The sequence below is a fragment of the Moschus berezovskii genome, chromosome 4 (genome assembly GCF_049115385.1).
Source record: "Moschus berezovskii isolate FMDL1 chromosome 4, NW_MosBer_1.0, whole genome shotgun sequence".
Classification (NCBI taxonomy): Eukaryota; Metazoa; Chordata; class Mammalia; order Artiodactyla; family Moschidae; genus Moschus; species Moschus berezovskii.
The window spans coordinates 70199857-70220942 of record NC_142463.1 but is presented as its reverse complement, the minus strand read 5'-3'; the positions used below and the strand labels follow the sequence as shown (position 1 = coordinate 70220942).

At 42.5% G+C, this 21086-nt stretch overlaps 1 protein-coding gene across 2 annotated transcripts in view; it reads left to right on the top strand.

The window, feature by feature from the left end:
* TGFBR3 (transforming growth factor beta receptor 3) overlaps positions 1-21086 on the top strand; it is a 210846-nt gene that overhangs the window by 154507 nt on the left and 35253 nt on the right. For both annotated transcript variants that reach the window (XM_055402313.2, XM_055402312.2), the window contains exons 5-9: positions 5144-5327; positions 10036-10204; positions 13059-13206; positions 18880-19069; positions 20726-21060. In XM_055402313.2, coding sequence (XP_055258288.1) covers positions 5144-5327; positions 10036-10204; positions 13059-13206; positions 18880-19069; positions 20726-21060 — 1026 coding nt within the window. The remainder of the gene's footprint in view (positions 1-5143; positions 5328-10035; positions 10205-13058; positions 13207-18879; positions 19070-20725; positions 21061-21086) is intronic.

Below are 21086 nucleotides of genomic sequence, written 5' to 3'. Positions count from 1 at the left end.
ATTATGGAGGCTACAAATTCTGCAGACTCAGCATCTCAGTTTGATACTGAAGGACAGCAGACTGCTGTAGGCCCAGGAAGAGCTGATGTCCCAATGCAAAAGCTGTCAGCTGGAGAATTCTCTCACTCAGGGGAAGGGTCAGCCTTTTGCTCCATTTAGGCCTTCAACTGATTGGGTGAGGCCCACACCCATGGGGAAGGGCAATTTATTTTAGTTGGTCTACTGATCTGAGTGTTAATTCTGGACTTCCCTGGTAGTCAGGTGGTTGGGAATTCTCCTACCAGTGCAGGGATTCTCGGTCCCTAGTTTGGGAAGATTCCATATGCCCTGGGGCAACTAAGCCCATGTGCCACAAATACTGAGCCTGCCCTGTGAGCTGCAATTGCCAAGCCCAAAAATCACAACCATGAGAGCCTGTGCTCTGCAACAAGAGAGGCCGCTGTAACAAGAAGCCTGTGTACCCTGATTGCTGCAGCTAAAGCCCACGTGCAGCGACGAAGACCCAGCACAGCCAAAAATAAATTAATTAAACTAAAAAGAAATGTTAATCTCATCCAAAAACACCCTCACAGAAATGCCCATAATAATGTTTGACCCAATAACTGGTACCCTGTAGCCCAATCACATGGACACCTGAAGCTAACCTTCACAGTACTCTCATCATACCACACCCCAAACCCTGGGTCTCGTCCCAGGCACCACATTCCAGAGACTATGCTGGTGAAGATATGACAACCGTGGTGTCTGGGGAGGAGTCCAGGGGGTTGGGACTGCTACCCTCAATAAGTGAAGTGGTGGCCGGGGTTGAGTGATATCTACAAACATTTGAAGGTTTGTCTCATGGAAGAAAGAGGAAGGGATTCTTTGGTCTGGAAAGCCCAGCTCAGACAAGTGGGTGGAAGGCAAATCTTACAGGCAAGTGAAAGTAAGAAGGGACATCTGCTCTGAGAGCCAGTGAAGTCTTCTTTCTGGAAGGGTGCAGGCAGGGCCAGCTGTGACCAGGAGTCAGAAGTCACCTGTTCTGATCTGGCCTAGGTGCTGATTCTTTGATCTTGGGTAGGCCTTTAGCTTCTCTGAGGTTCTGTCTGTGGAAATCAGAGTAGCCTGCATCAGAGGTCATCCTGAAGATCAGGTGGAAATAACCATACCTTGTAAAACTCGGTGGGGCTCAGGGGAGGCCTTTGTGTGTGAGCTGCTGTGTCAAGTCAGAGAACGGGTGGTCAGGAGGAGCACTGACTAACCCCTTGCTGCGGCAGAAAATTTCCACTGACCTGCAGTCAGGGACGCTTCACTGCCCCTGGCAGCTTTGCTTTCTTCTCGTTGGAATTCGCCTGAGGAGTGGCAGTTGACTCCTTTTCCAAATTCCTCAGCCCTGAGTGTGTGATCTGTGCTGCTGCTGGCCCTAGAGAAGCCAGACGAGTGGGGCAGATGGTGAGTGAAGGGCGCTCCCCCTTCTCGAGGAGTCAGCTCCACGATGGCATCGCTTTTAATGACTTCAGGATACATTCCCAGGTTGCTCCGCATTTCTTCTCTTATTTACACTGCTCACATTCTTGCCTCTGGAATGCACCAGGGTGATCTATCCCACCTTCCACTCTGAAGAGATGTACTCTCTGCATAACATATTTAAAGCCCTAGTGTTTTATTTTATGGTTGTAACACGAATGAGAAAAAAGGAAAGAACGGAACATCCAGGGAGGCTTACCTAAACATTCAGAACTGCTGGCAGCGGGACGAAGACCTCTGCACTGTTGTGGGTTTCCGCGGTGACAGGCTGAGTAAAAGTGACTTTTTAGTACAAGTGCTTTTCAGTGAAAAGATGATTTTACTACAGTGCTTAAGTCAGAAAATCAGATAAGCATTGTCTGAAGTTCAGTGTTGATGAGTAGCTAAGCTTCAGAGGATTTATGAATAGGTTGGCATGGTTATTGTTGGCAGGTAGATGGCTCAGGAGCTTTTTCTTATGCAGGCGATGTCAAAACAAGGTCAGAGCTAAATGCTCCCCCACTGGTTTTGTTTATAACTGGCATTGGGACGTGTAGCAAATGTCATTGCCACATTTGGTAGCACCCTATAGTGCCTGATACATAGTAGATGTAATAAGTGGTCACTGTTACATAGTTTACACCCAGCTTCTTAGTGATTAGTTCTGGGTTTCCCGAGCCAATACAAACCAGAAAGTTTTTATTATTCTTTGTAAAGTACACAGCGGCCCAATTTTTAGGATAGAAAGAGCTGTCAGTTTGGAGATCCGATTTGAGAATCCAGTAGCTCTTCAAGTAGCAGTAACATTCTGTTAGTCCAAAGCATAGGCCAGGATTTATTTCTCAGTTGTGGTGCTGTTGACATTTAGGATAATTCTTTGTCATGGGGCCCATCCTGTGCATTTTAGGATGTTTAGCAGTGTCCCTGGCTGCCAGTAGCTCTTCCCTCCTGTTTGTGACAATCAAAACTGTTTTCAGATGTTGCCGCATATTTCCTGGTGGGCAGAATAACCCCTGGTAAGAACCACTGGTTTAGAGGAAGCTGTGAGGTGCCCATGATGGGCTTTTCAAACTGTGGATCACTCAGTACCCATTAAGACCAGGCTTCTCAACTGTGGTTGAACATTGAAATTGTTCAGGAAGCTTTAAAAAATGCTGATGCCTGGCTCCCACTCCCAAATTCTAGTTGTTTGTGGGGGGGGGGGAGGTGGCCTGGGTCTAGGGATATTTAGAAACTCCTCAAATGCTTCTGGTTTTCAGCCAAGAGGGAGACCACAGCATGAGTCGGTGATGGAGTCAATGGGGTGAAGAACTTGTTTGCTAGCATTTGAAAAGTATAAGTATATATAGTTGAAGAGAAAATATTAATGCCTAGCACAGTGTTTAAGGGTAAGAACTATTTTATATGGGGCCTCCCAGGTGGCTCAGTGGTAAAGAATCTGCCTGCCAAGCAGGAGACAAGGGTTCTATCCCGGGTCAGAAAGATACCCCGGAGGAAGACATGGCAACCCACTCCAGTATTCTTGCCTGGGAAATCCCATGGACAGAAGAGCATGGAAGGCTATATAGTCCATGGGGTGGCAAAGTCATGTTCAGCCAGACACGACTGAATGACTAAACAACAACAACTATTTTGTATGTGTGTTGAGGTTGAAAACACTGCTGGAAAGGGTGGAGCCATAAGCATAGTCCCTGCCCTCAACTTGCTTTTAATCTGGCTGTAACCACTTCAGAAACTGCTTGCTTTTTGTTAATGACAGTTAATATGAAAACATTTTTTTATTGAAGTATAATTGGTATATAACATTATACTAGTTTTAGGTGTTCAACATAATCTTCAATATTTGTATATATTGTAAAAATGTTCATCACAGTAAGCCTAGTTAACATCTGTCACCATATGTAGAGAAGTTTTTATCTTATAGTGAGAACTTTTAATATCTATGGTCTTTAAGAGCTTTCAAATATGCAATAAATATTACTAACCATAGTCACTATGCTGTACATTAAATCCCCATAACATATTTTTAATAACATGAAGTTTGTACCTTTTATATACATATGTATTTTTAAATTATTTTATTTATTTATTTGGCTTCATTGGGTCTTAGTTGTGGCAACTGGGATCTTTCGTTGCAGTACATGGGCTCTCTAGTTGTGGCACTCGGGCTTAGTTCTCCTCTGCCTGTAGGATCTTAGTTCCTCAATCAGGGGTGGAATTCGTGTCCCCTGCACCGCAAGGCAGCCTTTTAACCACTGAACCACCAGGGAAATCCCAAAGTTTGTACCTTCTGACCCCCTTCACCAATCTCACTCATCCCCTATCTCCAACCTCTGGCAACCACCAGTCTGTTCTTCGTATCCGTGAATCTGGATTTTTGTTTTGTTTTTAGATTCCACATATAAGTGAGATCATTTGGCATTTGTCTTTCTCCGTCTGACTTATTTCGCTTAGCATAATGTCCTTGAGGTCCATTCATGTTGTTGGAAATGGCAAGATTTTGTTCTTTTTCATGGCTGAAAATATTCCATCGTGTGTATATACCACATCTTTATTCATTCATCGGTGAGCATTTAGGTCATTTCCATATCTTGGCTATTGTAAATAATGCTGCAGGGTTCATATATCTTTTCAAGTTAGTGTTTTCATTTTCTTCGGATAAATACCCAGAAGTGGAATTGCTGGATCACATGGTAGTTCTGTTGTTAATGTGAAATTCAATACAAAACATTTATAGTTCTGAGGCTTGGGAAGTTTTGAGCCTTTCTGCTCACATTTTGAGGTTCCACCCTGACACTGATAAAATCAGTTGTGGACAATAAAAATGACATGCATACTTTCACCAGCAACTGAATTTAATTATAGCGTAGCAGCTAGATGATGATTTTCCCCCTTTGTCTGTGTTAATTATATATATCGTGATATGCTAGGTCAGCAGTGGTCTAAATACATCCAAGCAAATATTGGGTCTTGCATAAATCATCCCAGGCATTTTATGAGGATCAGTCTAACGGCCTCTTGACTTCCTTATCTATGGGAATTTGGGGGTCTTACAAAATAAACTGTAATACACATTCATCTCACTGCGAGGAAGTAGTGTAAAGTGGTAGAAGACTGGCCAGCTTTGGTCATATTTTATCTCAGTGCTCAGGAGCCAGTAAACCAAAGGGACTCTTGCTGTGTTCCCGTGGTGGTGACTGTTGGCAGAGGCTGCAGCTGTGGAAGATGTGGACATCGTGATCAAGCGTTTGGGATCACTTTTACTGACCCATTACAAGTCCATGAAAACACTCACCAAAGCTTCCTATTTGACTTGAAACACAACACATTATTTGAAAGGTTGGCCTTCAATTTGGATATGTGGAAAATAGCGCTGAGACGTCGTATGATTCCTCACAATGCACTCTGCAGTCTCATCACAAAGTTCTTTAAAAATTCAAAGGGACGTCCTGCATTGTTTGCAGTTTTGTCATTACCTGGAAGAAGGTAGGCCTGGGATTATTTCTTGAATGAGCTGCTGAAGAAAGCTGTTGCCATTGTGTAAGAAAAGGAAGAGGTTAGATTGACAGATATTAATTGTCTGACAAGAGCTTTTTCTGATAATGATTTAGCTCCAGGTGACTGCACCACATTAAATATGCAATTCTGTTTCTTCTAGGTGTCTAAAGGTTCTCTGGTCCATTTTTCATCAAGAAACTTCTCCTTGTCAGCAGAAACAGAAGAAAGGAGCTTCCCCCATGGAAACGAACATCTGTTAAATTGGGCCCGAAAGGAATATGGAGCGGTCACTTCATTCACTGAACTCAAGATAGCAAGAAACATTTATATTAAAGTGGGGGAAGGTAAATTCTATGTGGTCTCAATTAATGACTGATTTATGACAGTCAGTTGTTTTCGGAGACCAGGTGGCTAGGGCAAGGAATCAGAGAATTACAGATTGCTGGAGCTGGCAGGGACCTGAGGGATCGCTGGGGCCCACTCCCCACCACATCCTCTCCTTCCCTTTTTCCTTCTGAGGAGATAGGCCTGGTAATGGGGGAGAAGTGGGGAGTAGCCTGGTTGAGAGAGGAGGAAGTTGTTGTGTAGAATTTAGAAGACATCCATGCACAGAAGTCAGAAGTGAGTGGAAGCTGACAAACTGAGGATGGGAAAGGAAGGGCTAACTGATGGAGTGCAAGGAGAGTTAGCATGGTGAGTCAGCAGTTAGAGCTTCCTCCCGCCTGTTATTCTGCAAACATTTAAAGCCAGTGTCAGTGTTATGGCCTCGAGACGTCAGTTAAATTTTGGACAATAGCAGAGGAAAAGTGTTTGAATGTATTTTTAATACGAGTGCTTGTTACAAGGACAAATTATTGGAAAAAGGAGCTGTTTAGCCTTGATAAGAAATGGCCTATTTTAATTTCCTTGCCTTGCAGAGGGATATAAATATCTGGTGACTCAATTTTGAAAGCATATTATTTCTCAAATAACTTCTTTATCATTATTTTTAGTTGAGTATATTTGGAACTCCCAAATAAGTTACTAGAAATAACAACTCTTGTGAATGGGCCCTTGTTACAGTCAGGTGATTGTGTGAAAATGGCGTTTCGGGTCCTCTGGGTCCATCTGCTTTCTTCTGAATTCTACAGTAGTTGTCTCCTCTATCATAGACTGTGTGGAAGCATGAGTGAGTTATTGAATGCTCGTTCCCAGCCCTTTTCCGGATCTGGGATGTTTGATAGATTCAGGACACTGATGTTGAGTGTGTGCTGTGCACAGAGGCCGTATCAGGGGATTTCTACATGCACCCTCATTTAACCCTGCCAGTAATCCTAGGAGGAAACCATTATTTTGACCATTTTGCAGAGGGGTCAATGGAGGGTTAAGCTAACTTGCTCAAATCCACATTATTATTAGCAAGTGACAAAACTAGAACTCAAACTCAGGTTTTCTGACCTTTGAGTCTAATGCTTATTGGCTGATGTTGCATTTTAAGTCTTAGCCCAGTGAGATTGAAGATTGAAGGCAGAAAGAGAATAGAGAAGCAGAGGATAAGATGGTTAGATAGTATCACTAACTCAGTAGACATGAATCTGAGCAAATTCTAGGAGTTAGGAGTCTGGCATCCTGCAGTCCATGAAGTCACAAGGAGTCAGACATGGCTTAGCGACTAAACAACAACAAACATAAAAGTAGGTTACCCAAATGAAAAGGCGTGTTTAGTTGAATAGAGGGAGGAGGAGTTTAAAGGAGAGCAAGTTTCAAAAACTTGAAGTTTGTTATTAGACTCTCATGGTATTCAGGTCGCTAATCATAGAGGTCAAGCCCCATTGGGACAAAACAAAAAGTCTCTTTTAATAAAGGTTCTAAGCCCTGACCACTGTCTCTTTTTGAAGCAGAATTCTAGTGCATATTGACTGGATATTGATTACCTCCCTGGAATTTGTTAGAATAAGAACATGTGTTATGGTAACATGTAGAAGGTTGGGCTCTATTCTATTCTCTTAAGAGGGCATGAGCTTCAATGCACAAGAGTGAGGGGTCTCATGATTTCCCCAAGGCTTCACACTGGATCAGGAAAGAACTTTAAGGACCTTGTGTCCTGCCCAGTAAAAACTTTAATTTCTTGTCAACACCTTTGGAGATCCTAAAGCTTGACTCCAGACACCAGTCAGGTGTAAATCACCGGCCCACACCATGGAGAGGAGCAGCTGGGGAAGTGAGGGTCCTTGGCTAGGTTGGTGGACCACAAGGCGCTATTGTCTATCACCATGGATTAGACTCTACTGAGCAGACCTCATCCACTGGTTTCCCAGAACCTGACCTGTCTCTACCCAACTGAGTTAGGGATCCTAGGCCATTGTCCTCTTCTTGTTCTATACAAAGTGTGGTCATCACCCCAGTAGCATCCTCATCACTTGGGAGCTTTTAGAAATGCTGGTTCTTGGGCCCACCCCAGACCAACTGACTTAAAAACTCTGGTGGTAGGGTCCAGCCATCTGTGTTTTAGCAGGCACTCTAGAGTGATTCTGAGTGCTCAGTCATTCAGTTGTGTCTGACTCTTTACGATCCTATGGACTGAAGTCTGCCAGGCTCCTCTGTCCATGGGGTTTTCCCAGCAGAAACACTGGAGTGTTGCCATTTCCTCCTCCATGGGATCTTCCTGACCCAGGGATCGAAACTCTGTCTCCTGTGTCTCCACCACTGCAGGTAGATTCTTTACCACTGTACTACCTGGGAGGCCCATGGTGCTTCTATTACTTGGTAAACTTTGAGAACTACTGCTCTGACCTATATGCTTAGAGTGGAAGAACTGAGGGTTTTCAGTTCTTATCCCAGCTGGACTTATTATCTGCAAGGCTTCAAGCAACACTCTGATTTGCCTACCACCAGAGCCTCAGTTTCTTCGAGTATGTTATTTTAGCTCTCACAGTGGTTTGTCAGTCCTTTCCTAAAATACAAACAAGCATGTGACTCCCCCTTCCCCAAACTTGCCAGGTTTCTACCCGGGGATTCCCCTTTGTGGTTTCCTCTCTGCTTGGCAGTTGGTATAAGTTTTGATGCCAGGCATGCGGAAGGTCATTTGGGGGCAAAAAAAAAACCACATACATGCATGCACACGCAACAAAAAGTGATCAGCTTACTCAACTTAGTGACAATGGCATCTGGGACTTAATCCCTTAATAGCAGCAACTTTTAAACAATTAAACCTTTCCTGGTGGCTTTGGAGGGTCACCGTGTGGGTGAGCTTTTTGTTACTTGTCTCAAATATTACACCAGTATTTGTTAATTCTGAAAACCTATGCCACGTGCCTACTGTATATGTGCCAGATGCACCCCAGGCTCATTTGTGAACTAGGAACACAGGCCAGAGTCCCAGGAGGGAGTGCCTGTCTCTTGAGTTCCAGACGGGCCTGTCCCTGGCCCATGCCTCCATCCTCTGACGCTTGATGAAGTTTCAGCCTTGCCACCCCAATATCACTTTCTGTCCTGTGATCTGGGGGAGGCGCTCGCAGGGCTACAGCTGCAGGGTGTGTATTCCTCATCTGCTCATCTGGCAAAACCCTTAGCAGATGTGGAGGGGGTGCTGCTCCAGCAGCCAGAGTCAGCAGAGCCTGGGCCTCTTTAAGGGGGTCTTTAGGGAAGAATACAGAATGCACAGCCAACACTTTCTTGAAGTGAACCTTTAAGCAGGGGCCCCGTGAACTCCCCTGGTCCCCCCTGTTCTAGGGGTGACACTGGGGGATGCCCTGGTGCCCAGAGCCAGAATGCCACAGTGTGTGTTGTAGACTTCAGCACAGGGGGCGTTGCACAGTTGGGTGGGCAGTATCAACCCAATATGGGGAACTCCTGGGCTGAGACCTCACTCCTAAGTGAGACTTGCGTATGAATTTGAACCCTGGCATCGTGTCCATTAAATGAAAAAGGCAGAAGTCTGTTTCATTAAAGTGCCAGGTCTCTGATTAATTACCCCTTCTGAAAAAAGCTTGCTGCACCTAGAACTTCCTTGACACTGGTCCCAGCTGTCACACTGCCAGCAGTTTCAAGTTCTGTTTAAACGTTTAGACCACTCGATGGAAATCCCATCAGCCGTGGTGCTGTGTAAGCATGTGCTCTTGTGGGAGTATCTTAGGACTCTTCATAAGTGCATCACTTTCCCTGGTGGAGGTGATGAACAGCCCTCAGCACAATGAGATAATGTTTGTGAAAACCCCTTGTAAACTGTAAAGTGCCATATAAACGTTTGCTATGTCAAGAATATGAGACAGAGTGGAAGTCTGCCCTCACTCTAACAGTCTTTAGAGTATAAATGACTCTGAGGAAGAAATATTTAGGGATGATTAATTCTACAGCGTGGGCCAGAGAATTAATTAGGTTTCTGGTTCTTCTATTAATTGAAATAGCAAATATCCCAAGAGGAGCATCCTTGGGGATAGGATAGATAGGTCATTGGATTCAGCGTTGAGTATGCCGAGTGACATAGCTGTTGGGTTTTTAGGTGGGAGGTGCTTGGTAGGCAGATGACCATGCAGGTGTGCAGCTCAGGAGTCATGGTCTAGGTATAAGGTGAAGCTGTGGGAGTGATTGAGATCATCTAGGAAGAAGATGAAATAAAAAGAGTTGAGGAAGGAACTGATATTCTTAGCCTTGGTTTATATCAGGATTAACTATGGAGCTTTTCAAAATGAAAGCCTTCTAGGTCCCACCTAGATCTTCTGAGTCAGACTCTCCAGGGTGGAGTCCAAACAGGTAGCTTCTGATGTGCGCTGAAGATTGAGGACCACAGATGTTTAAAGGATGAGCAGAGGAAGAGCCCGTGAGAGACTGCAAGACAGGTCAGAGGACCAAGCGGAATCAAAGAAAAACAGGAAGGGAGAGGATTTAGACTAGAAGAGGCCACTGGAGTTGGTCAGAAGGAGCCCACTGATGACCACAGAGGAAGCATTTCAGAGCAGAGCTTGAAGTTCCCTGTGTCCCGCACTTGCCCAGGTCCCTCTTACCTTCTCTCCTTTGAGTCTGGTTACCACATAGCTCATTGTGTGTGTTTCTTTCTTTTTCTTTATTTTTCAGATCAAGTGTTCCCTCCCACGTGCAGCATAGGGAAGAATTTTCTCTCCCTCAATTATCTTGCTGAGTACCTTCAGCCCAAAGCTGCAGAAGGGTGTGTGATGTCCAGCCAGCCCCAGGATAAAGAAGTACATATCATTGAGTTAATCACCCCCAACTCTAACCCCTACAGGTGAGTGAGTGTGAGTGTGTGTGTGTTTTCTGAACCAAGAGATGAAAACAAAGACATGATGTGACTTGACATGATTCTGACTTGAGGCAGGGAGAGGCTCAGCCCTCGTGTGAGAGGGAGGGAGCGGCTGATAGTCACAGAATCTTTGAAGAAAGCAGTAAAGGTACCTCTGACCTCTCTCTAGATTCCATATATCCCAAATGAGTTCTGAAGCATAATCTGAACTTCTTGGTACAGTCATCCAGTGGTATCTGCAGGAGACTGTTTTCAAATCCCCCTCGGACACCAAAATCCACAGATGCTCAAGTCTTTTATAATACTATATGCACAGTATTTGCATATAACCTACACGCATTCTCCTGTATACTTTAAATTGCCTCTAGATTACTTATCATACCTATTATAAGGTGCTATCTAATTAGTTGTAAATACAATATTTGTTGTTGTTGTGCAGTCACTCAGTCGTCACCAACTCTTTGTGACCATGGACTGCAGCAAACCAGGCTTCCCTGTCCTTCACCATCTCCCAGAGCTTGCTCAAACTCATGTCCATTGTCAATGATGCCATCAGATGGTCAGACCATCTCATCCTCTGTCATCCCTTTCTCCTCCTGCCCTCAATCTTTCCCAATATCAGGTCTTTTCTAATGGGTCAACTCTTCGCATCAGGTGGCCAAAGTATTGGAGTTTCAACTTCAGCATCAGTCCTTCCAATGAATATTCAGGGTTGATTTCCTTTAGGATTGATTGGTTTGAGCTCCTTGGAGTCCAAGGGACTCTCCAAAGTCTTCTCCAACACCATAGTTCAAAAGCATCAATTCTTTGGCACTCAGCCTTCTTTATGGTCCAACTCTCACATCCATACAAGACTCCTGGAAAAATCACAGCTTGCACTATACTGACATTTGTTGGCAAAGCATTGTCTCTGCTTTTTAATATGCTGTCTAGGTTGGTCATAGCTGTTCTTCCAAGGAGCAAGGGTCTTTTAATTTCATGGCTACAGTCACCATCTGCAGTGATTTTGGAGCCCAAGAAAATAAAGTCTGTCACTGTTTGCATTGTTTCCTCATCTATTTGCCATGAAGTGATGGGACCATATGCCATGATCTTAGTTTTCTGAATGTTGAATTTTAAGCCAGTTTTTTCACTCTCCTCTTTCACCTTCATCAAGAGGCTCTTTAGTTCCTCTTCACTTTCTGCCATAAGTGTGGTGTCATCTGCATATCTGAGGTTATTGATATTTCTCCCAGTAATCTTGATTCCAGCTTGTGCTTCATCCAGCTTGTGCTAATATTAAATACAATATAAATGCTATGTAAATAGTTGCCTGCAAGGAGCAAATTCAAGTTTTACTTTTTGGAATTTCCTGGAATTTTTTTCCCCAGTATTTTCCATCGGTGGTTAAATCTGCAAATGTGGAACCTGGAGACACAGAAGATGGACTGTACTAGTTATAGAATAGACACTCTTACTCCATTATTATCTCACCTATGACTGAGGTTATAGAAAATTACAAAGTGTGCCTTATTAGCATTGTTATCATTTTAACAATGTATTTTTTTTAAACAAATCTCTGTTTATAGTGTCCTCAGAGTTTAGGCGCTCATAACTGTTTGAAGCTGTGTGTGACTGTGTATGTGTGAGTGTGTATGTGTGTGTGTGTCAGAGGAGTGGCCCTTCATGGTGACACATCAGAGAGCTATTAGATACTTGCCTCTCTCTCCAACCCTCAGCATCCTGCCCAGGACTGGAAATTTAACTCTTTATCAAGAATGATTAGGGAATTTACGTAAGAAAGAAAAGGGAGAAAGTAGGCCTTTCTGCCACTTTCACCTGCATTTCATAGGGACTAGTGAGTAGAACTGTTAATTTATATTATAGAAGGATTTTGCAGTTAAAATTCTAATCAAACTTTGATTTCAAAAGTGAATAACCTACAGATTGGTTTTTGAAAGTGGAAATTTTGTCCCATGTGAAGAATTGTGGAAAATTAAAAGGGAATGGGAATAGAAGCAATGGAAGCATGTATGCTTAAGTATTAGGCCTAAGACTTCATTTGAATACTATATATCACCCATTTTATGCTTTCCAAATGTGTAAAACCAAGATGGAAATAAAGACTTTCCTCTAAATCCAGAATGCCAGAGATGTTATTATTTGGTAAGAATTCTCTTTTGTACTGGATTCTTAGAAGTTTGGATTGTGTTCATTAATTTTCCAATAATCACTTGGTTGACCATCTGTTCTTTTTATTTTAATAGCTATCTCCAGAAGTTTGGGGAAGTTAATGCAGATATGATTTTGTAACAAATGTTAATGGCTTAAGCAAACCTTATATAAGTCAAGAAATGCTCTAGCCTTTTGCCTCTTATTTTATTCTGAAATTTTCTAACTTTTTTCTACTGCCTCCCTCTTGCGTCCACCCTGCCACCCTCCACTCACCAAACTGCCACCCACACCTGGTTTGAAGGATTTTGAGCATATAACAAATTAGAATGTTACTGAAAAGGTGTTGAGCCTGAAGAAGCAACAGTTCTCCTTCAAAAATAAACTCTTGTGGTTTGATCAAGTCCGTTTCAAACAGGGGCCACATGAAATAACCACCTTTTTTTTTTCTCCAATGAAGAGAAAAAGTTTGGTGGCTAATTAACCACAGGCGTATTTTTCTATTGTTTTGTAAAATCATTTTGTTATGTGTGCACTAAACAATCTGTTTTGCACATGTCATTTGCCTGGGATCCACTCCAGCTTTTTAATCAACTGGCCAGACACTGGAAACATGAAGACTTGGAAGAGGGGAGTTGCAACTTTCTGGCATTTGGGTCCTAACTCTGCCTTTGTTTTCCACTCACAGTGCTTTCCAGGTGGATATCATAATTGACATAAGACCTTCTCGGAAGGATCCTGAGGTGGTCAAAAATCTGATCCTGATCTTGAAATGCAAAAAGTCTGTCAACTGGGTGATCAAATCGTTCGATATTAAGGGAAACCTGAAAGCTATTGTAAGTTGGTTAAACATTTCTTTGTTTTGATGAATGACCGTAATTTAAGCTGTGTTTGTATGTGTTATTTTTGTGAAGTTTTTCTCCATTATTTTTCACTTTAGAAAATAGGCTGCTCCTTGGCTTCTCCTGTCAAGGACAGGCAGTGTGGTAGTTAAAAAAGGTCTTTGGGGTCAATACAGACCTGGATTCAAGTTCAGACTCTGCCACTTATGAACTGTGACCTTGGGCACGTTCCTTCACCTCTCTGGATTCCACGAGCCTCATTTGTGAAATTCCTGAAATGTATTAGTGTGCTTTCCAATCTTGTTGTTTAGTTGCTAAGTCGTATCCTACTCTGCGACCCCTTGGACTGTAGCCTGCCAGGTTCCTCTGTCCCTGGGATTTCCAGTCTTAGTAAGTATAAAACAATGCACACAATCATTTCATGGCTGAGAATCCTGCGGGGGCCTCAGTGTCATGGCTGTGAATATCAGCTCTTACTGTAGGGTTGGGTCTTTACGAAAGATGTGGGAAATGAGCTAACTCCAGCTTATTTTTCTTTTTGAGACAAATACTTGGTATTGGCATGTGTTTTTGCTTGTTCCTAAGGATAAAACCCTGATAAAAGAATTACAGCCATACACAGGTTAGTGAGATGATGCTGGAAAAGTATCCCCAGCCTGTTTCCTAAGCTTCTATTTCATGAAGGAAATATATGTAAGAAGTGTAACTGGGTGGCATGATGGGCAGACAGCAGCTCATTTCCAGAAAAGTTAAATGTTGAAATTTGATGGAATACATTTTTTTCCAAGTATGTTTAGGGAGATAGCTATTTGACAGAATATTGCAGCAAATTATATTGAAAGTTAAAGAAGAATTCCCCTTCCTCATTTTTAAAAAGATAATTATCTCTTTGCATGCATGCATGTGTGCTAAGTTGCTTCAGCTGTGTCCAACTCTTTGTGACCCTATGGACTGTAGCCGCCAGGCCCCTCCGCCCATGGGATTCTCCAGGCAGGAATAGTGGAGTGAGTTGCCATGTCCTCCTCCAGGGGATCTTCCTGACCCAGGGATCAAACCCTTGTCTCTTACGTCTCCTGCATTGGCAAGCGGGTTCTTTACCAGTAGCGCCACCTGGGAAGCCAATTATGTCTTCAGCATCTCTTTATGTGGGCTTAAATGTTAGTGCATTGTCTTTTTAAAAAAATTTTTTTTAGTTTAATTTAAAAATTTAAAACTGGAAGATAATTGCTTTATAATGTTGTGTTGGTTTCTGCCATACAACAGCGTGAATCAGCCATCAGTATACCTATATCCCCTCCCCCTTGGGCCTCCCTTCCACTCCAGCATCCCACCCCTCTGGGTCATCACAGATCACCGGGCTGAGCTCCCTGTGTTATACAGAAACGTCCCACTAGCTGTCTGTCTTACACGTTGGTAGTGTATATGCATCAGTGCCACTTTCTCGGTTCATCCCACCTCCTCCTTCCCCTGCTGTATCCACAAGTCTGTTCTGTGCGTCTGCGTCTCTGTTCCTGCCCTGAGTGTTGTCTTTTTTAAAAACTGTGGCCAGTTCTTCTTTCAGTGCCTGCCCTGAATCAGTTGGAGTGGGGTTTATGTTTTCAGTGGGTTTATGTTTTGGGAGAGGGATGCCTTTGGCATTGGTATTATTCACTCATGGCACCTTCTGTGTGACAACACAGTGAAAAGAGCCAACAGTCCCCTAGGCAACATCCTGTACGAGCATTTGCCAGAGGCGGTGGGTAAAGCCATGAGCACACACATCTTAATTTTAAAGTAATCATTTCTGGTTCCTGTGGGTTGTTGTTTTTTTTTTTTTTTTAAACTTTTAGGGGATCCCAATAAACCATCACGTGTAGTGGTGATACATCAATTTGGTATTGAGCACAAAGCCCAGCAGTGATTTTCTGAAGTCAGAGCTGTTGTGATTGCTTTCCCTGGCATGGCATGAGCAGTGTTGGTGACCTGGGCTGTTTGCAGCCTTTGCTGCCTGGCACACCAGCCAAATGTTTTTAATTTGAGAATAACAAAAACAGGAAAGGGAATCATGCTTTGAAAGGCAAAAACATACGGTACATTTTAATTCCCTGCTGGAGTTCTTGTGTAAATGTTCTCTTGGCCCTGACCCTTCAATGGCTCTTTCTCTCCCTGAGCATGTGTGCCTGGTCCAGGGCAGTCCAGGAGTTCACTCTGAAGGTCCCCACTTCTCCTATGAATCAGAGAGGCTAGAAAAAAGAGATTGCTCATCTCAGTGCAAGATCTGTTTATATTGCTCTCCTTGGCTGTATTCCTGTTCCAGGCCAATTTTGGACAATGCATGACAACATTACTAAACAATTAGGTAATGTTTCACGATGTTCCTTTTTATTCTCCCAATCAGTTTCATGCTTTGTGATTTCTTAACTCCCGTCTCAGATGTGAGTTCTGACTACGCTGGGAGGGAAAGTTACCTGCTAATAAAAAGGTGGAGTGGAGAGAATGCTGGCTTGGGGCCAGCCAGGTCTGGATTCAAATCCTATTTCCAATTGCTATTATCCCAGTTGATCCTGGGCAATCTCATTGAACTTTGAGTCAGTTTCCTTACCTGTGAAATGGATACAATGGTAATATTCACCTTGAGAGTTCTTGTGAGGTTCAGCAGAGTCCATTCATTCATTCAACAAATATTTGTTAAGTGTGCCCTGGGTATTTCATCTAAAGCAGTCAACATACTGCCTGCACATGGTGAGTTCTCAGCTACATGTACTACTTAACTTGTGTGAGCCTCAGGTTCCTCTTCTCTAGAAAAGAATAGTAACGCCTACTCCTTATATTTTGGAGAAGAATTAAATAAGAAAACATATATTAAGCACTTAGCACAGTGCCTGCCATAAAAGATGGTGGTAGGGAGTAGGTTTCTATCTTCCTTCTATTAGCAATTCTTCAAGAGTTTGTAGGGACAATGAACAAAGTGAAGACAAAGAAATGTTTACTAAAGGAATTGTGTGGAACTTGATGGAGAAAATTTACAGAAAAGCACCATTAAACATAGGTGGGGTGTGTATGTGTGTGTGTGATATAATGTGGGCAGAATGAACCCTCTGAAAGACAGGATGGTCCAAAGAGACACGGAGGGTTGTGCTGGGGCCAGCTGGGATTACTAGAAGTGTCCACATTACATCATCATGCCTAGCTCTGGCTTTTAATTCAGGGCCCTTATGGACCATGCATAATCACATTTTGGAAAAGACTCCAAAACATAGAAGAATAGATGGAGATAACTTGTTAGAAATTTTCTGTTGTATGATTTCATAGGGCCTCAGGGCTTCAAGTTTGCAAATAGTGAGTTTATTCTTAGAAGAGATATTTTTTAATCCCATCAGGATTATGGACTGCACCCTCTGCTTAACTTTTCTTCCAGCCCCCACCCTCCCAGATAGCAGCAGTTTTGATGCAGGTGTGTGGATGGTGGGGAGAGGTGAAGGTACTCAGACTCTACTTAACTCACTGTCCTTTGTGAAGATATGGCTGGGAAAGATGGCGGTGGTATTTGAGACCTCCTTGAATACTCCCTAATGGAATAGCTATACTGAGGCCTTGGGAGCCTGGGGACTCCCAGAAATACAGGATAAGGAACCCATTCATTGCTGGGAACCAGCTTGCCTGCCATTGTCCCAAACCTTGCTGCTTTACAAATGCATAGATAAATTTCTAGCCTTGTAAATCCTGAGGTGTAATCAATATGAGTTGTGCTGACAGCTCCTAGTGTTCATGTGGAAAGGTGCAAACAACTCATTCCATGTTGCTGCAAAAAGAACAGGTGGCAGTTACGATGATAGTATTCTGGAAATACAGTATTTTCTCAGCTGTCCAACAACATGAAAGACTAGGGCAGATGAGGCCAAGCAGTATTGTTTAGGCCAGTGTTGCAACTCCAGCCAATCAAAACGACAGGCTGCCTTGAAAGCCCGGAAGAAGCTATGCTGAAAAAACTGTTGACTCAATGAGTAAGAAGGTCTAAGAACTAATTGGATCCTTCTTTACTTCATTTTAGTTTCCTTCCGTCCTCCTCCTCTCGCTCTCCTCTTTCTTCTTTCCTTTTCCCTAAGGAATGTTTTCTGAATCCCAGTAAGAACAGAATAATCCAAACCTGTGAAAGTAATTTTTTTTTTTTTGCTAATGGCTACAGAACTTGGTTAAAGCTCTTTCTGGTCCCTTTGCGTGCATTATTGTGACTTGCTTATCTGATAAGCACTTCGGGTAGTAGAAAAATATACTGGGTGAGATTCTTTCAGCTTTGAATTGAAAATGTGTGTCCTCAGCCAGTATCCCACAACCAGAGAGGCCAAGAGAACTTAGAGGCTGCGAATCCTCTATGGTTTTATAATGGGAAAGGATTAATATTTAGTCATGTTAGGGGCAAACAGAATGGGAAACAAATGGGGAATTTAGGAAAAATGCTGCATGTATGCAGAAGAAAATAATTGGGCATGGAAATTAAAGTGATTTTTATATGACATGAAATGGCATAATCCACTTGCTAGAAGGGCCTTCCAGCCCTGTAGGAACAGATGTTGAAAATGTGGTGACTTCCCTCTGGGTGCTCCCTGCAGCATTCAGCTCCCTCACCATTTGAGGAGATCACTGCAGTAGGATCAAAGTGTAATGTGAAATTTACCTTCCATGTTCTTAGTACTCAGAGTCCTTCGATATTCTTTCCTGGAAAGATTTCTATCACTCAGTTTTAATTTTTAACTGACTACCAAATTAAAGTTAATTTTAAGAGTTACTTGTATTGCAGGATAAAAGTATTGGTACTTAGAGGCATGGTGGCTTAATTAATATTTTAGACCATAAAATCTAACCATATTCCATTAATAGAACTGGCAAATGTCTATAGTTACAGGATTGCTAAAGTGATCATAAGTTATAAGTGAAATATCGACATTGGTTGTTTCACCCTGTGTCATTCATAGTTTGCAAAGATAGGATAGTCTCCACAGTGAAGTAACTAAGTTGTACCTTCTTTCATTTAACTCTGGATGTAGGAATTAGGGGGTTCCTTGGTGGCTCAGCAGTAAAGAATCTACCTGCCAATGCAGGAGATGCAGGTTTGATCACTGGGTTGGGGAGATTCCCCTGGAGAAGGAAATAGCAACCCACTTCAGTATTCTTGCTGGGAAAATCCCTTGGACAGAGGAACCTGGCAGATATCGCAAAAGGGTTGGATGCGACTTAGCATCAACATAGAAATAACAACAACAACATAGAAAGCAAACAACAGGCATGTTTGGATAATATAGCATACACATTTCTGTATACTTTATATATAATTTTAAATAAAAATAATAAAAGTTGTGTATCATATTTGATGTGTGTGTTACTAATTTAAACATTAATTCTAGTGACATGCTAATCATGATTATGATAATTAGATTATCCACTAATGACAAAAATGATTATGTTATTTGTATCAACATAAGCAACCCAAGTGATGTGACCAATCAGTGTGAATAGATATTTCTTAATCTGCTGTTACAAGTTTTCACATCAGTATTCACAGCCCAAGGAAAGTAGGGATCAAAAGAATAAATACTTTTCTCATACACCATAGAGAATCTATTTGTTCCAGGTATTAATGCACTGTTTAATTTTATAGACTCATGAGTGAAATTTTATTATTATCTTCAGGCTCCTAATAGTATTGGCTTTGGGAAAGAAAGTGAAAGATCTATGATAATGACCAAATCAAAAAGGGATGACATTCCTTCAACCCAAGAGAGTCTGGTCAAGTGGGCTTTGGACAATGGCTATAGTCCAGTAACATCATACACGGTGGCTCCTATGGCTAATAGATTCCATCTTCGGCTTGAAAGCAATGGTAAGTATGATTTTGTTGTTGTTGTTTGTATAAAAATATCCCCCCAAATGTGCTTTCCAGTGAGGATCTTTCATTTCAACTCATGTGGTGCTGTTTTTCTGTTGTAAATTTTAACAATTCATTTGACTACTTTTTACTGTAAAGCTTAAAGTTACGTAGAATTGTGCTAGATTATTTTGGGGAAACTATCTTGAATACAGACTTTTTACTAACATAGAGTCAATTGCCTATTGGAAAACTTTGTTATAGATCACTTTCTCTCTGCATATATTAAGGATAAATTAGTCTGGGTTCTTTTCTTAGAGAAGCCTAGTGATCACTTTGGGCTGAGATACAGAGGGGTTGGGACAGCAGGAGAGAAGTCTTAGGTCAGGCCAGATCTCATAGGAAGTCATAAGGACTCATACTTGTTCTTTCTCATTCTCACCAAGAGGGAATATAGGAGTTATTACCCGACTTAGATGGAGGAGAAGGCAGAGGCTTGATAAGTTCTTTGAGGTTCTCCAGAGTCTTATAGCTACTAGGACTTGAACCCCAGGTTTTCTGATCCCTAGATCTCTTGCTCATTGCATGGTGCCACAGCTGAGTGCAGGGTTGGTAGAATGAAGGTTGGGAGTCCAGGTTCAAGTCCCAGCCGTGATGTTTGATCACTGTTTTTGGAAGCTGCCTAACTTCTGAGCCTCTGATTTCTCCTCAGCCATATGGGGGAAACAACAGGACCCATCTCACAGGGTGGTTGTGAAGTTTTTTTGTTAACAAATTAAAAACCTCCAAACCTCTTACTTCTTTTGGACCCATACAACTAACTGTGCCATCCTTTTTAAAAAAATGGTATTGAAGGAGAGCTAACGTCTACTGTCATCCTCTTTTCCAACTCCCATTGCAGGATAGATTAACCTCAAGTATATATCAGTTGACTTTGAAGGAATAATTGAAGCTAAGAAGCTTTTTCTTTTTGTGTGGGGGACTAGGTTCTAAAAGGCCAGGGTACCTAGATATCTGTTAGAATTTAGCAGTGAAATAGGAGGTAGCAAAATAATTTCAAAATAGCAGTATTGTTTCAAGAAATCTTTAGAGAGACTGTTCTGAAGAATCTCTAGATTCAAGAAAAGTATTTCATTGGCATTTGAATGGAATAATATCGTCCCACATAACTTATTCAAATAGTAGGTTTTTTTAATAGCTTGAAGGGCCTTAGAAATCATCTAATCCAGCAGTTCTTAATCTTGGCTGCACATTGGAATCACATGGGGAGTTTTAAAACATAATGATTTAAAGAGAGTTCAGTTCTTAATTGGGCTGGGGTACAGCCTGAGCATAGGGATGCTTTTTTTTTAAGCTCCCAGAGTGATTTCAGTGTGCAGCAAAAGTTGAGAACCACTGATCTAGTCCAGCCTCTTAATTTAAAAAATTGGGAAACCAAAGCACAGAGAAGTAAGCTCCTTACCCAGCGCCACCAGACCAGTTAGAAAGAACATCAGGACTAGAATTCAGGCTTCGAGACAGGCTCCACATCTCCTTTATACATTGCTCGTTAGGGATAATTTTACATATGCCCATTCTTTGCTCGTTCCCTCCCGTTCTCACCTCTCATGATAATGATTGCGACTTGGCATCAAACACTGATGATGTTCTGCCTTCTTCTCTTACCATCAGAGGAGATGAGAGATGAGGAGGTCCATACCGCCCCTCCTGAGCTACGGATCCTGCTGGGCCCTGGCACTCTGCCTGCCCTGGACAACCCACCCATTCGGGGAGGGGGAAGCCGAAATGGAGGTTTCCCTTTTCCCTTCCCCGACATCTCCAGGAGAGGCCGGAAGGAAGGGGGAGAAGATGGGATCCCTTGGCCAAAGGACCCTGTCATCCCTGGCATCCAGCTGTTCCCTGGTCCCAGAGAGCCAGAGGAGGTACAGGGCAGCACAGATGTTGCCCTGTCCGTCAAGTGTGACAATGAGAAGATGACTGTGGCTGTAGACAAAGATTCTTTTCAGGTTGGTGCAGTTTCTTAGAGAATGGG